Genomic DNA, 15,893 nt, shown 5'->3' with positions numbered 1-15,893 from the left:
GGAATTCCAAATTTTCTGTCAATGTCATTCCAATCGAGCAGGAGACCTGTCAAACGTGCTTTAAAGCATTGCTCGTCGGCATCATCGTCATGATTGGATGATCATCATCGACAACAACAATCATCACACTTCGTATCTTTGCTTATAGTATCTTTAGTCGAAACCACCGCAACCCCGTTGGATTTTTTCTATTTTACCGCAGTATTGCGCCACTTGAGCGGTGGCTTCTATATTCGTCTGTTTTCCACTATAATAACTCAGTCAAGCAGTTCGTAGTTTTCATAGGATTTACTATGGGAAAAGTTACGCTTTCAGATAAAGAATCCCAGAGGCCGTTCCTTGTCTCCTTAATTCAAATCGATTAACGCTTCTTGTAGAAAAATCATTTATGAACCTTTCCTTCGAAGACCGCAAAACGACTGGATGCTTGTGGAAAAAGTTATTGATTTATTACCGATGATGGACCTAAATGGGATTTAAAAAGTCGACTGAAGCGAGGATTTATTTTTTTTTTTCATACGAGCCCATACTAATGCGTATATAGATGTTTGTGGTTGTTTAGCCAGCGTAAAAGATGTCATTATTTTCATTATCAATCTTGTTATCCAAAATTTCCGGAGAACGTTTTTACGGATAGCAGTCTTTCCTTTTGCGTTTTCAGGGAATTGGGTTTTTAAATTAAGAAAAATTCGATGATTTTTTATCTTTAAACAAAAGAGCACCTTTTTCTGAGCCGCTATGATTTTTTTCAGATTTTTAGAACTTTATGTTGGTACCTAAAATCAGTTTCAGACAGATTTTTTGAAATCACCTTTTGACAGCTGGGCAACTGCTTGACAGCTCCGCTCAGTACAAAATGCGACGAGGGGTGATTCGACAAATCGCTCCCATACAAATTTCAAAGTGATTTTTAAATAGGTTCCCGGGCACCAAAATTGATGAAAATTTGGATTTCGGCTCAGTTTGACATGCAGATTCTGAATATGGAATTATCTCAACATCACTAAAGAAGCCAATTGGCTTCTTTAACGGTGTTGAGATAATTCCATATTTTGAATCTGCATGTAAAACTGAGCCGAAATCCAAATTTTCATGACTTTTGGTGCCCGGGAACCTATTGAAAAATCAATTTGAAGTTTGTATGGGAGCGATTTGATGAATCACCCCTCGTCGCATTTTGTACTGAGCGGAGCTGTCAAGCAGTTGCCCAGCTGTCAAAAGGTGTTTTGGAAAAGTCTCTTTGAAATTTATTTTAGGTATCAAAATAAAATACTAAAAATCTGAAAAAAAAATCATAGTGGCTCAGAAAAAGGTGCTCTTTCGTTTAAAAATATAAAATCATTGAATTTTTCTAAATTTAAAAACCCAATTGGAATAAAACATTTTGCGCATACAACAATCATAGCTTTTTTTCATAGCTTACCTTTTCTGAATAGAGTGATAATGACGCAATGGGCTTCAAAATCAATAGAACAGGGCCAGCATTTGTATGTATCAAGTTATTAGCAAACCGTTGCCGTAAGACGTGTAACACCGACGATTCGTTAAGATGTATTAGTTGACATATGTCTTCCACTAGATTTAATGATTCAGGATTGGCACTCTCAATATCTCCATCATCAAATGTTAGTGTTTCTCCATTACAATCTAGCTGCACCACCGTCCTGTCCGATTCTGTAGAAATCTTCCATGCTGCTGTGAACCCTTTTTGATGAATTATCCATGCCTTGTTTCCTGTATTTACATTATCAGCATTTTTTAAAATGTGCTCTGGGTTCAACTGAAAATAGTAAGAAAGTAGGTTACCGGGAAATATTTCTAGCAAAAAACAGGATTTATAGTGTAGTTCAAGATTTTTATTTTTATGCATTGTTGTACACGGCTAGATACTATACGTATCTCACAGCGTACTAAAAATGATGTCAATTGGTCCAAAATTTGTATTATGAAGGATAAGTTTACGCTTTGCTAAAAATTCTTCAAATTACTTTACATCCCTTTGCATTATCATTAACCCAAAAGCATGCATAATCATTAAGGTGGCCCACACTTACATGAAAAATAAAAAATTCGAAATATGTCAAGTCCTACCTCCTAAATCAGTTCAAAATCAATTAAGCCTAAGAGGGCGCTTTGTTTGTATGGAAAAACTCGGCCAAATGTATGCAGAAATTTTAAGTTTTCGAAATTTACCGCTAGGTGGCGCTGTAAGCGTTCAATAATCAAGCCCTTTGGTATTTTTGTACGTGACTATATGCCAAACAACTTTGTCCAAGACCGCAAAGTGATCGGACGTCTGTGTAAAAAGTTATACCCTAAGCAAAGTGAGGCGAATTATTGAGATTTCATTATTGGTACTATTCTTTTACATGTACTGGAAAAACAACAATAATGTTTTGCCTCACTTTACCTAGGGTATAACTTTTTACACAGACGTCGGATCCTTTTACGGTCTTCGACAATTTTGTTTGGCATATAGTCACCTACAATAATACCAAGGGGTTCGATATTTAACGTTTACAGCGCCACCTAGCGGTAAAATTCGAAAACTTGAGATTTCTGCAAACATTTGGCCGAGTTTTCTCAAACAAGCTTCAAGCTTATTGAGCGCCCTCTTAGGCTTAATCGATTTTGCTCAAATTTTGAACGTAGCTTCTGGGTGTCCAAAACATTTAATTCAGAAAGTCAGACTTGGCAGTTTTTGAATTTTTTGGTTTTCATATAAGTGTGGGCCACCCTAATAATCATATATTATTTAGTGCTATTCAGAAGAAAAATCGAACTTCAGAAGAAAAAATCCGACCAGTAGGCCGTTCTTATTTTTGCAAAAAATTGGAAATGCTAAAAGTGCAATCAATGCTAAAAGTCGTGACTCGCTGGTTGGGGGTTTAATATTATCGTCGCACCACCAAATCGAAGTCGACGCTTGAAACACGTAGTAAGTAGCAGCTGGGAAGTAAATTTGAATCTATTTTTTTCTGTTGCGCATTATTAAACTAATTTAAAGCTAAAATATGCACTAATCCAAATTGAGTAGCGACATTTCTAGATTAAAAATCGATTTTCGCACCGCTGGTCACTTCGGATTTCAACAAAAAGCATAATAAAGCCTGCGCACTTTAGAATCGGTACACTTTCAACCGGCTGCCGCTCAAAAACGGAGTCACTTGGAAAAAGTGTTGTTAGAAGCAATTGAAGCTTATCTATTGTAGATTGTAGGAAAAGTATAAAATTTGCTGTTTTTATATTTATAGATGAACTATTGATCTGAATTCGTAAATAGTGCCAGTTTTTTCTGCACACATTGAGCAAAAACCAACCATTGTAAGATTCAAGATTTGTGTAGGAATATATAATTATCAAACCCACCAATTACGCAGTATATAATAGTTCTTGGTATTATGATTGTTGATTAAGGGCGGTAAAATATTCCATGAGTGTTTTAAAATTTCCAATATAGCTATGGTAAGCCTTTGCAGGATTTATGGAAAATCAAAGACTTGCATAGATATTTAAGGTCAAAAAAGTTGTTTTCGCATAAGCTTTAGTTCGGCAAATACGCATACGGGAAGGATACTATACGATTAGTATTGGTATACAAGAAATCAATGATTTGATGCAGAACAATATAATTAATCGTGGCTCGAAAGCTGTATGGACTATTGCTGACGAAATTCATTGGATGTGTTTTGATGGCGTGAAATATCCAACGATTTTTTTTGATAAAACTGAATCTACTCAGAAGTTTTTTATTTGTGATCATAGAATCACATCTATAGTTCCATAATCTATATGGTTTTCAGTGTTTTATCCATGAAAACTATCTTATTTTAGGCTTATTATGAGGAGTTAGCCTTATGACTGTTAATTTCCTACTACTGTGAGGGAAAACTGCTGATAATTCCAAAAATAATCCACGAATCGTCACTGTATTGGCGTTTCCGGACATGATCAGGATGGTGCTCCAAAAATGCCTGGATGAAGGCTACTTCCCAGACGGTTGGAAGGATCAAAAGTTGGTGCCGCTACCGAAACCAGGAAAGCCGCCGGGGGACCCAGGATCGTATAGACCGATCTGCCTGCTGGATACCCTAAGAAAACTGTTAGAGAAGGTCATCCTTAACAGGTTGACAGGATACACCGAAAGTGAGAAGGGACTATCAACGATACAATTCGGATTTCGTAAGGGAAAATCAACGGTGGATGTGATTCGGGTAGTCATCGAGAATGCCCAGAAGGCGTCCAAGAAAAAACGGAGAGGTGATCGATTCTGCGCTGTGGTAACGATAGACGTCAAAAATGCGTTTAACAGTGCAAGCTGGGAGGCTATCGCCGTAGCGCTACCCAGTATGTGGGTTCCCGATTATCTGTGCCAGATTTTACGGAGCTACTTCCAGAACAGGGTACAGGTGTATGAGACCAACGAAGGGCAGAGGTCTATAGAAGTAACGGCAGGTGTTCCACAAGGGTCCATACTCGGCCCAACGCTCTGGAATGCCATGTATAACGGCTTACTGTCGTTTTAACTTCCGAAAGGAGTCGTCATTGTTGGCTTCGCAGACGACGTCGTGTTGACGGTAATGGGAGAGACGCTTGAAGAAGTAGAAATGCTGGCGACGGAATCAATGTCCACTGTTGAAAGATGGATGACTGGGGTCAAGCTACAGATTGCCCATCACAAAACGGAGGTGCTTCTGGTCAGCAACTGTAAAGCAGCCCAAACGATGGAGATCGTAGTCGGAGAGCACGTAATCACATCGAAACGAGCTTTGAAACATCTAGGAGTGATATTCGATGATCGACTCAACTTCAAGGAGCACGTCAACTACGCCTGCGGAAAGGCGGCGAAGGCTGTCAATGCTATAGTGACGATCATGCCGAACGTCGGGGGACCACGAAGTAGTAAGAGGCGTCTTCTGGCGAGCGTAGCAGGCTCAATACTCAGGTATGATACCCCAGCATGGTCTGAAGCACTGAGTACGAAGCGGAATCGAAGAGCGCTAGACAGCGCATTTCGACTCATGGCCACTCGGGTCGCGAGCGCGTACAGAACCATTTCGACGGAGGCAGTATGTGTTATCGCGGGCATGATGCCCATTTGCATCACCATCGCCGAAGACGTGGAATGCTACAGACGCAGAAGTACCAGGAGCGTAAGAGATATCGTCAGAGCGAACTCGTTGGCTAAGTGGCAGCAAGAGTGGGACAATTCGGCGAATGGCAGGTGGACTCACCGGAAGCATGAAGAGGTGAACTTCCATCTGACGCAGTTTCTGTCCGGCCATGGCTGCTTCAGAAAGTACCTGCACCGGTTTGGGAACGCTATTTCGCCCTTTTGCCCGGAGTGTGTTAACGTGGAGGAGACACCGGAGCATGTCGTTTTCGAATGCCCCAGGTTCGAAGAAATCCGCGTCTTGCTGCGCGGAATGACAGTCGACAACATTGTCGAAGAGATGTGTCGCGATGAAAACACGTGGACAGGGTGGCCACTAAATTTCTGTTTTGAAATTCCCGTCTTTTTCCCGGTTTTCCCGGTACCATTACTAAACTTTTCCCGGTTTTTAAAGTGCACATTTTTTTAGTAAGTAACGCCCAATTTTCGTTTCATATGGATAATAAGTAACATGTAAAAATGCACTTGCAATCCTATGAATACTATATGTACTAGATATCTAAAGTTAAACATTATTCTTGACGCAATGCATCTATGGAAAAAAATAGAAGTAACCACCAATGATGACATAAAAGACGTATGCTACACAATTACTTAAATATTTTCGTTCAGCTCCACATAGTGCATAATTCAGGCTTTCTCTCACTCATCATTTTACTTCTTTTCTTGTACTTTAAAAAAAATAAACAAGTGTAAAAGAGGTAGCTTACTATGATAAATCTATAATAGGTAAGGTATGCATATAAAATCAGCAAAGGTCGGACTCGATTATCCAGGACACGGAGGATAACCGAACCTTTTTTTTAATTCATTAGCGTAGGTGCCCTAACACACCTTCATTGGTGTTGTTTCCGGGGATTCCTTCTGGATGTCCAACAGAGTATTCCCCCAAGAACTTTCATCTGGAGATTCTTACAGAGTTTTGTCCGAGATTTTATCTTTAGATTACTAAAAATATTATCTTGGATTTCTTCAGTAACTCCTGTTAGGGATTCCACCTTGTATATCATTAGTGGATTTCTCCAGATTCCTTAAGGAGAAACATCAGAGAATACAAATATGGCTGCCACAATGGCCGACTTGGTGCCCTGCTCACGTTACAGCACCACGCTAACACTGAACACAAAAAGCGAGATTTTTTCAACGTGTTGTACAAAAAACAACAGCGCAACCGCTCGAGGGTTAATGGATTTATTCTGGAAGTGGTTACTTTAGGAAATTTAGGATTTTAGTCTATTGGCAATTAGGGAATTGAATTTTGGTCTGGGATCATTAATTCGATCTAGAACTCCTGAAGGATTCCCAAAAGAAGCTCCAATATGTCTAGAAGCTTTCCCATTGGATCAATGGAAGATTCCTCGAAAAAAAAAACTCCTGCAGTAGTTTGATGCTCAGGATTCTGGAGTATTTCCAGAAATAGCTACCGTAAAGTTTTTGCAAGAAATCCCAGGAGGGCTCCCAGACGGAACTCCTGGATGATTTGCAGGAGGAACTTCTGGAGGATGCCCAAAGGCAACTCCTGGAGCATTTTCATACGCAAATCCTGGAGATTTCCTAGAACAAACTTCTGGAGGGTACCCAAGAAAAACTCTTGAAGGAAACGCAATGAGAATCACTGGAGAATTCCCAAAAGCAAATCTATATATATATAAATGAGTTTGAAGTCCCTTTGAGGCAACAAAACTCACGAACGGCTGAACCGATCGGGATGACCCTTGCACGGTTCGGTTCGTATTCATGGTGGCTGTGTTTATATGTACAAAAAGTTACGAAAATGAACTAGAAAAGCAAGAAAATTTATAAACTACTGATTTTTCATGAGCTGGGAAGGAGATCAACACGATCGGAATGAAACCAATCTAGAGTGCGGTGTTATTTTAAGCACAACAGTTGTCAAACCACCACAAGACGGACGGCAAGACAAAGTTTGCCGGGACAGCTAGTATAAAATAAAGATAAAATTCAGCAAAATCTCTTGGAAGTTTTCAAAATCAAAGTTTCAGAAGGAACTCCTGCTGCACACAAGTTTTAAAAAAGATCTCCTGCAGGAATCCTGCAAAGAACTCGTGGAGATGGATGAGTCACAGAATGATTCCCTGAAAAAATACCAGAAAAAAAACTCTGTAAAAAAACCAGAAATAACTCCTGATTGATTACAAAAAAGCTTTAGGAGGAATTCCAGAGAAAAATTCTAGGGAAACCCCAGAGGGAGCTCCAGAAAGAAAAGGAAAGATTTTTGGGAGGGATTTAAAAAAAATAATCTGAGAAGAATTCCCATAGGAAATTTTTAAGATTGGAGCTCCCTACTTCTATTATAATTGTGGCAGGAAAATTTTGATGAATCTTGGTTATGATTTTCTAATCTATTAAGATTCCTGATGGTATTTCGGAAAGAATCCAAAAAGAAACTTTTGAAAAAATCTCAGATGTAAGAAACTCTTTCCTCGAAAAAAAAAATCATCGATTTCCAAGAGGTAATCTAGCGGTACAAAAACCTAGAGGCTAGAGGAATTCTAGAAGAAACTTTTTGGAGATTCCCAAGTTCTGTTTTAAGGAAATTCCAGTGATTGCACAGGCGAATTCCTCGGGATTTCGTAGAATTATCCCAGGAGTATTTGGGTTTGGCTTTGATTTTCCAGATGAGGTGTAGACATTCGAATAGGCTCATTAAGTTACTTTTAACAACAGTTTTCCCGGTAATCATCTCAAATTCCCGGAAGTCCACCACCAACCTGAATCGCCGGACCGACTTCGGCACCTCACTGGTCGGGATAGAAACATCGCACAGTGGCGGGCCTCCATACAAAAGTCGGATAAAACCTCAAATGTTAACCGAAATTGCTAAAATTCACAGGTTATGATGATTTTAGTTCCCTAAATCTATTTCTGATATGGAACTTATCATATATTTTGATTTTACTATATTAGGGTGGTTCAACATTTTGAAATCTGCTGATTATGAAAAGCATGTAAAAATAATCGATAATAAGCTATCACGATGTGCTTTCTGAACGTAGGTTTTGATTAAGCTTTTAATTTGGGGGTTCTTAAATCATGTAATGGTATTGAAATAAACTATAATTGTGTATTTGTTGCTGTTAGAGTGGTCCAAAATCTTCAAAACTACATAAATCATTAGAAAAAATCGTTCACCTACGTTTTCTTTCAATGGATCAATTCAGATACACACTAATGTTGGCTGACAAGACGTGTTCTCAGGGACTGCCCATAGACCACGTGCCATTTTACGGTGGGTGCACGGACGTGTGTTAATTCAATCGTTATGGGGTCAGATAGTCTAATATAGTGAACTGCGTAAAATTTGAACTGCTTTTTATCAATCTCGTTTCAACAACTTCATATATGCTCTTCCGAGTTTGGGTTTTAAGGTACATCGATCCCTGCTATCATTTGTCGAAGCAACCGAAACAACCCTATCTATAAAGAATTGGCAATTCATATGAGGAATTCCACGGAGTCATGTCAGTCGATCCTGAGCGACCATTTCAAAAATATCTGAAACTTTGCACAGTTTTTCAATTTCATCTAAATCGTCATTTTTCGATATCAAACCTTCATATTCATTCACGACTAACTTTTCAGAAGGGTGTATGCTAAAACAGCTCAAAAATATTCTAAAAGCTGTACAGCAAAAACGGATTTTTCGATTGTTATGAATTTTTCAGCAAAGTTAGATAACTAAATGATGATTCCTTAGAAAATATACACTGTAAAAAATTTATTTTTTTACTTAAAAAAATATGATTTTTGTCACAAAAACTCAAATATCTCAAAACCCTATCTTTTTACCAACGTTAATTTTTTAGGGGAAATGGCCCTTTATATCAGCTATCTACCATAAAATTTTGGTGATGGTAAACTGATAAACAAAAAAGTTATGACATTTCAAACATTTCACAATTTTTACATTTAGTAACAAAAAAATTTTTTTTTCTGTGTATATTATTTTGAGAATTATTTTTTGATGCTGATTTTATTGTAAAGGCTACCGCCTGAATTAAACAAGTTGTTTTCATGATACTTTTGTTTGATTATTCATAATTTCTATAGTATTGTCGGGCCGCCACCAAACCGGACTTCGCACAATCAAGTCGCGACGCGACCCAACTCGCGACGTTTTTAAATCATGTCAAAAGTAGTGCGCATCCTTCCCGTTGTTGTCAGCAACACAGCGCACTAGATGCGAAACAGTTGCGACACTTGTGGACCAAGAAAATGGCAATTTTTGATTGAATGTCGGTCTTGATTCCAACCGGATAGACAATACCTATTTGAAACTGAGACGCGATCCAGTGTTTTGATCAAAAATATTGAGAGTGTCATACTTTTTATTGTACGTGACTGGTGAAAAAATCCCTTGATAGTGTTGAAAAGCTGTTGATTATAAGAAAAATGGAATTAAACTTATTTTTAAGACAAAAGCTGTATAATAAAAGTTTTATATACGCGTATACGTCTAGTTTATCTTCAAAAAAATACCTCTTAGAGAACAGACTTTATGATCGGAAGAATGCGAGTAACTTCAACAACAACAAATGCATGAGAGTTACCTACCACGTGAAAATCCATCGCCCAGTTCACACTACCCCCACCTGGTGGAAATGTTTCACGAAATACTGCGATGTGCAATATCGTCATCAGAAGGCGCTAGTGTGAAACGTCAAACGCAAAGAAAAATGATGGGCACTCTTCTGGTTATGAAAGCCACAACCAAGATTCAAAATGATCGTTAAAGGCGTGGTCAATGAAAATTTCGTCAGTGTTACGTTTGTTTGTCTGTATACATACCATGACAATGCTCACGAAAAAGCAAAAAAAAAAAATACTACCGCTATGGATATTAAATAGTAAATTTTTTCTTCAGCCAAGCAAACAACACCAAACTAGTCAGTTAAAACTAATAAGTGATTTTGTTTATTATAATCTAACGAACAACATGAACAGTCGCTTTCTCAAAGGTCTTCAACTCAACTCTCTCTTGTAGACCGTTTGATGAAAAAAAAAATGATCAAAGGAGTTATTGGGTTTCTCATTAATGATTAGACTACTGTGATAATTTGAGAATCTACCGAATCATCATTTCCCAGCGAAATTTCACACAAATCAAAATTATTTTGTTTACCTGTTGTGCATCTGACGCCCCTGTCATGAACTCAACCGAACTTGTGTATGCCAGCCGCTGCGAAGTCGTGTGCGAAATTCGACTGTGATGATAATGAATTTCGGCCGAGTCTAAATGGGTGCAAATGTCGCAATACGAAATCTCACCGAAAGCACCATAGATAATCTGAAAGAGACTGGTTATGCCCAAATTGAATCCAAGTTTACGCATTTGCACGTCCTGCCGTCTAGACTTTGACAAACGAGCCATCTGTATATCATCGGTAAAGCAGGGCGTAGGAAGTTCGAAAACGACAACAACTGAGAAATTGCCAGAAGTGCTAAGTGCAGAGAGTCATGTCACCGTACCATCAGCGACATCAGTTTAAACAATTAATCACGCCCCTTTTCAAAAATGCTTTGATATATACTTCAACATCTATACCCATTTCAATATTTTTAACGTTGCAAAACACGCTTTCAACATTCATTTTGAAGAAGAGGGAAAACACTTGTCCTCAAATGTAACAGCAAATAATGAATAAACGACTAATGCGCGGAGGGCGTGATAAAATCGGAACATTACTGTACATATAATATACATAATACATAATAAAAACAGCTTGTTTTACTCACGCAAGGCCATTAACAATAAAATCAGCATCAAGCTGCGATTTCCGGCCGAATAAAAAAAAATTATTACTAAATGTGAAAATTGTGAAATGTTTGAATTGTCATAACTTTTTTGTTTATTAGTTTATCATCACCAAATTTTTATGGTAGATTGCTAATACAATGGACCGTTTTCCCTAAAAAAATTGCGTTGGTAAAAAGATAGGGTTTTGAAATATTTGAGTTTTTGTGACAAAAATGATATTTTTTAATGTTAAAAAAGATTTTTTTTCACAGTGTATATTTTCTTAGGAATCACCATTTAGTTATCTAACTTTGCTGAACAATAAAATCAGCATCAAACTGCGATTTCTGACCGAAATAATTTACACAGAAAAAAATATTTACCAAATGTGAAAATTGTGAAATGTTTGAAATGTTATAACTTTTTTGTTTATTAGTTTACCATCACCAAATGTTTATGGTAGATTGCTAATACAATGGACCGTCTTCCCTAAAAAAATTGCGTTGGTAAAAAGATAGGGTTTTGAGATATTTGAGTTTTTGTGACAAAAATGATATTTTTAATGTTAAAAAAGATGTTTTTTTCACAGTGTATATTTTCATAGGAATCACCATTTAGTTATCTAACTTTGCTGAAAAATTCATAGCAATCGAACGAACCATTTTGGCTGTACAGATTTTTGAATATTATTGAACCATTTTCACATACACCCTTTCGAAAAGTTAGTCGTGATTCAAAATAAAAATTTGATATCGAAAAATGGCGATTTAGATGGAACTGAAAAACTGTGCAAAGTTTCAGTTCAATAGAAAATCATGAATTAAAAAATTTCCTTTATTTTGATGCTGTTGCTTGGAATCGCTCATATTCGCAATATTGAAGGGAGTTTTTGATAAACGATCATCAGAGATCGGTTATCATATTTATGAACAGTAGAGTTCCAGCAACTGTTTTCAAAATCTTTATCACTCTGTGTGTCGTTCAGTAGAAATGTGTTTAACGAAACTGCATGAATAACATACAATAAAACTTCAAGTTTACAAAAAAAAAACAATAAAAGGGGTTTCACTAAAGAGCGTAAAATGTTCGTTTCAAAAAATTGCGATTAAAATTTTCAAAGATTGCCTTGGTGATTGCGACGCTTACGCAGACAAATATTTAACGTAGCGTTTAGCGCTGTTTAGTGAATTGCTTATATATTTTTTTAGATGATTGTTGCTTTGAACTATAGCGATGTGCGTGTAGAAAAAAAAACACGTAGATGTCGACGAATTTGTGTCACTATATATTGAAACTTCGATAGAAGTTCGTGAAGAGATTGCTTCCAAGGTTGTTGAGCAATTCTAACGATTAAGATAAATCGGAGAAACAACCAGTGTAAGAAAATCAATGAGCAATGATTTGTAGTTATTTTTACATGTTTTCACGGTTGTTTTTGTCTTTCTTTTATTTTGAAGGTTAAAAGAGTTAGTTGTATCTGGTGAAGCAACATGTGGGTAGTGTCTATGAAAATAAAGGCTTATTCACACTTAGTCATCCTCTCCAGGTTACTGTTTAAAACTGGAGCACCCACCTTCTTTTGTTTTTCTGTCAAATAATAAAGTAATATTTAAAAAAAATAATAAAAAAATGTTGAAGCTGTGGCCATTACATTATTACATTATCAGACAAGGTTGCAACCATTCATTTGCAAAAATTTACATTCATTTGCTATTATCTCAGTTCAGAAGCATGCTATCGTAAAACAATGTATGGATGAATTGAACCTTGTAGTTTTATCTGAAAGTTTGCCGAATAACATTGAGGTCGCACACGCATTCCAAAGTCGTGAGTGAGCTGTAGAGGTTCCAACCCGGGATATCCCGGGACAAAAAATCCCGGGATCTTGAAGAACTCGGGATTTCCCGAATCCCGGGATGAAATTTTTCACCGTCCCGAAAATCCCGGGATTCCCGGGACACACATTTCTTACATATATTTTTCGCTTTGATTTGGATTTGGAGAGTCACTGAAACGTATTCGAAGAGTTGTGTTTTTTTTTAAAACACCTAGAAAAATTCACGAAACCACTTCAACTGTGTGTTGACTTCAAAACTCGTTGGAACTCGACTGAAACGATGCTGGAGCACTTCCTTCGCTGTTTTGATTGCATCAATGAGATACTGTCCGAAATAGGCCTTTCAGGTTTTATGTTGGGCAGTGATTTGGAGGTTGTAATAAACCTTCAGAAAGCTCTTCAGCTAATCAGACTCGCATCGGAAACATTGGGAAGACAAAATGCTCCATTACTGTCTGCGGAAGGCAGCTTAAGTTTCTTGTATTCGAAGCTTAAGAAATGTAACTCCAAAGTTGGAAACGACCCCTTTGATGCAATCATGAAAATAATCAACGAAAGGCGCCCAAAAAAATTAACAGTGCTGAAGTTCTAGTTCCTTCAAGGTCTTTCGTTGTCAACGCAAGTGCCAGCAGAATTGGAAAGATTATCGAAAACGCAATTGATTAACCGTTATGCGGCCGGCAAACTTTTTGCTTTTTTCTACACCGTGTATTTTAAATGGGTGCTGGGTACCCGTGTACCCTGCCGGCCACATAAGGGTTAAGTTCATTAAGGAACTAAGAGTTCGATTGTTGCAAGACTGCCAAAGACAGACCGATAATGATGCTGCCGAGTTAAATGCTGTATTGTCCTGTATGCATGACACCATCGAGCATGCGTGAAGAACTGGAATCGACTATAAAGCCAACCCGTCCCAGATTGATTCGACAATGATTGATTTTTTAAAAACAATTACGAAAGAGCTGTAACTTTTTGAGCTAAATGGAAAGTTAAACCGACAATAAAACTTCTTTTTGTACTCCGGAAATATCTGTTCTAAAAAGCGAGTCTCTCTGTCCGATGAAAACATTAATAACATTTGCTTCTTGAAGTCGTATTTTCAGAGAACGAATTCAAATTGATTAGACCAGTTACTTGATTTTAACCATAGCTTTTTTATTTATGAATAAAACATATTCCTAACCACAAAATAGCATTTTTAAGCACATTGAAAAATTTCCCGGGATCCCGGGATTTCCCGGGACAAGCAACAAATTTTATCCCGAATCCCGGGACAAGCAAATTGGTCGGGAAATGGAACCTCTAGTGAGCTGTGAAGGCAACTTTCCACGCGGTGAATGAAATTTATATTCACCGCGTGGAGAGTTGCCTTCACAGCTCACTCACGACTTTGGAATGCGTGTGCGACCCTAATGCTATTCGGCGAACTTTCAGATAAAACTACAAGGTTCAATTCATCCATACATTGTTTTTCGATAGCATGCTTCTGAACTGAGATAATAGCAAATGAATGTAAATTTTTGCAAATGAATGGTTGCAACCTTGTTATCAGACAAGCCACCCCCCCCCCCCCCCCCCTTCTGACCAACTGACTTGGTGAAAGTCTCTTACTAGAATGAAAATTACACTAAATTGTTAGTATTCTGAAGTCAATTTGAACTATGTTAAGATAAAATTTAAACTTCAAACAAAATCACTTCCTCTACAACCATGCGGCTCCATTGTGACCTGATATTAAAAAAATTTTTTTTTCGCGCTTAGCGCAAAAATGCGCAAACAGTGACCTATTCAGCCAAAAACTAGACAAAATTGAACGTCAGATCCGGGATACGGCGTCGTTTTCTGATGTTTCCTAAACAAGTACTGGATCTCTTTAATACGAAGTTTTTCTTCAAAATTTCATAAAAGTCAATATGTTTGCATATTGTAAAAACATTATAATTTTGTGATTGAATTCCAAACAATGCCTGAAATGTAATGGTTTTTCATACCCAAAAACACAAAAAATATTGTCACATTATTCATGTCTTCCTAACTTTTACAACGAACTCATGAAGGAAGCTCATAAAATAAAGGCAATAAATACTAATATTGCGACATTTGCACCCATTTAGACTCGGCCGAAATTCATTATCATCACAGTCGAATTTCGCACACGACTTCGCAGCGGCTGGCATACACAAGTTCGGTTGAGTTCATGACAGGGGCGTCAGATGCACAACAGGTAAACAAAATAATTTTGATTTGTGTGAAATTTCGCTGGGAAATGATGATTCGGTAGATTCTCAAATTATCACAGTAGTCTAATCATTAATGAGAAACCCAATATTGTAGCACATAAAACTTCAACTTTGATAAAATTCACAAGACTCAATTTTCGCTCAAATCTGTTGAAAATTTGGGATTTTCTTAGTTGAAGTATCTATAATGGAAGAAAAATATCAGAAAAAATAAAATATTGAAGTCGATTTTTGAGGTTTTGTCCGGCTTCCGGCCACTGTGCATCGGTATCGGGAGAACTTCCACCGCCGGGGGTTTTCTTCGTCGGAGTAGGCTAGGTCCACCGCCGGGGACTAGACCGAGTTTATCGCGAAGAAGCACCGGAATGTGGTCGTCGGGGCGCCTGTGAACCGGAAGCCAGTTTCCAACCCGAATCGCAGGAGAGACCTCGACACCTGTCTGGGAAGAAACGGTTTCGGAAGATGTTCCACTACCGGGGAACTCTTTGTCGGCGTAGGGTAGATCCACCGTCGAGGACTACACGAGTCGTGCTCGAAAAGCTGGAGTGCTAAATTGCACAACGGCGGCACGGGGAGGATACCGTTCGGAGCAAGTTAGTAGGATCCGAATGCCTTGCGTAGAATAACAAATTGTGTGTATGTTGTACCTATGTATCGCTGAATGGCGGTAGAACGTGTACAACACACACAGATGTAACATTATCGATGCGTATATAAACACTAGGTAGCTCTTTTGAAATATAGTTTTTATCTGACTCGAACAACGCACAGTGTTTTCTATACCCCGTTCGCCTAAGAGACATTTGCTCAGTTCGTCGAGCTGAGTTAATTGGTATATGAGATTCGGCCCTCTGGGCCTCGGATCGAAAGTCAGTTTTCGAGCGA

At 38.0% G+C, this 15,893-nt stretch overlaps 1 protein-coding gene across 18 annotated transcripts in view; it reads right to left on the bottom strand.

Moving 5' to 3' along the window:
• The window catches only part of LOC109405099 (unconventional myosin-XVIIIa), a 1,227,991-nt gene that overhangs the window by 795,505 nt on the left and 416,593 nt on the right, over nucleotides 1-15,893 (bottom strand). For 17 of the 18 annotated variants that reach the window (XR_009999527.1, XR_009999528.1, XM_062861168.1 and 14 more), the window contains one exon: nucleotides 1,424-1,780. The exons of the other annotated variant lie outside the window; for it this stretch is intronic. Coding sequence is in view for 15 of the 17 variants with exons in the window: in XM_062861168.1 (XP_062717152.1) it covers nucleotides 1,424-1,780 (357 nt within the window). In the remaining 2 variants the exon portion in view is untranslated. The remainder of the gene's footprint in view (nucleotides 1-1,423; nucleotides 1,781-15,893) is intronic. 18 annotated transcript variants of the gene reach the window in all.

The sequence above is a fragment of the Aedes albopictus genome, chromosome 3, assembly GCF_035046485.1.
Source record: "Aedes albopictus strain Foshan chromosome 3, AalbF5, whole genome shotgun sequence".
Classification (NCBI taxonomy): Eukaryota; Metazoa; Arthropoda; class Insecta; order Diptera; family Culicidae; genus Aedes; species Aedes albopictus.
Note: the sequence above shows the minus strand (reverse complement) of the source record. Positions and strands in the feature narration are given on the sequence as shown.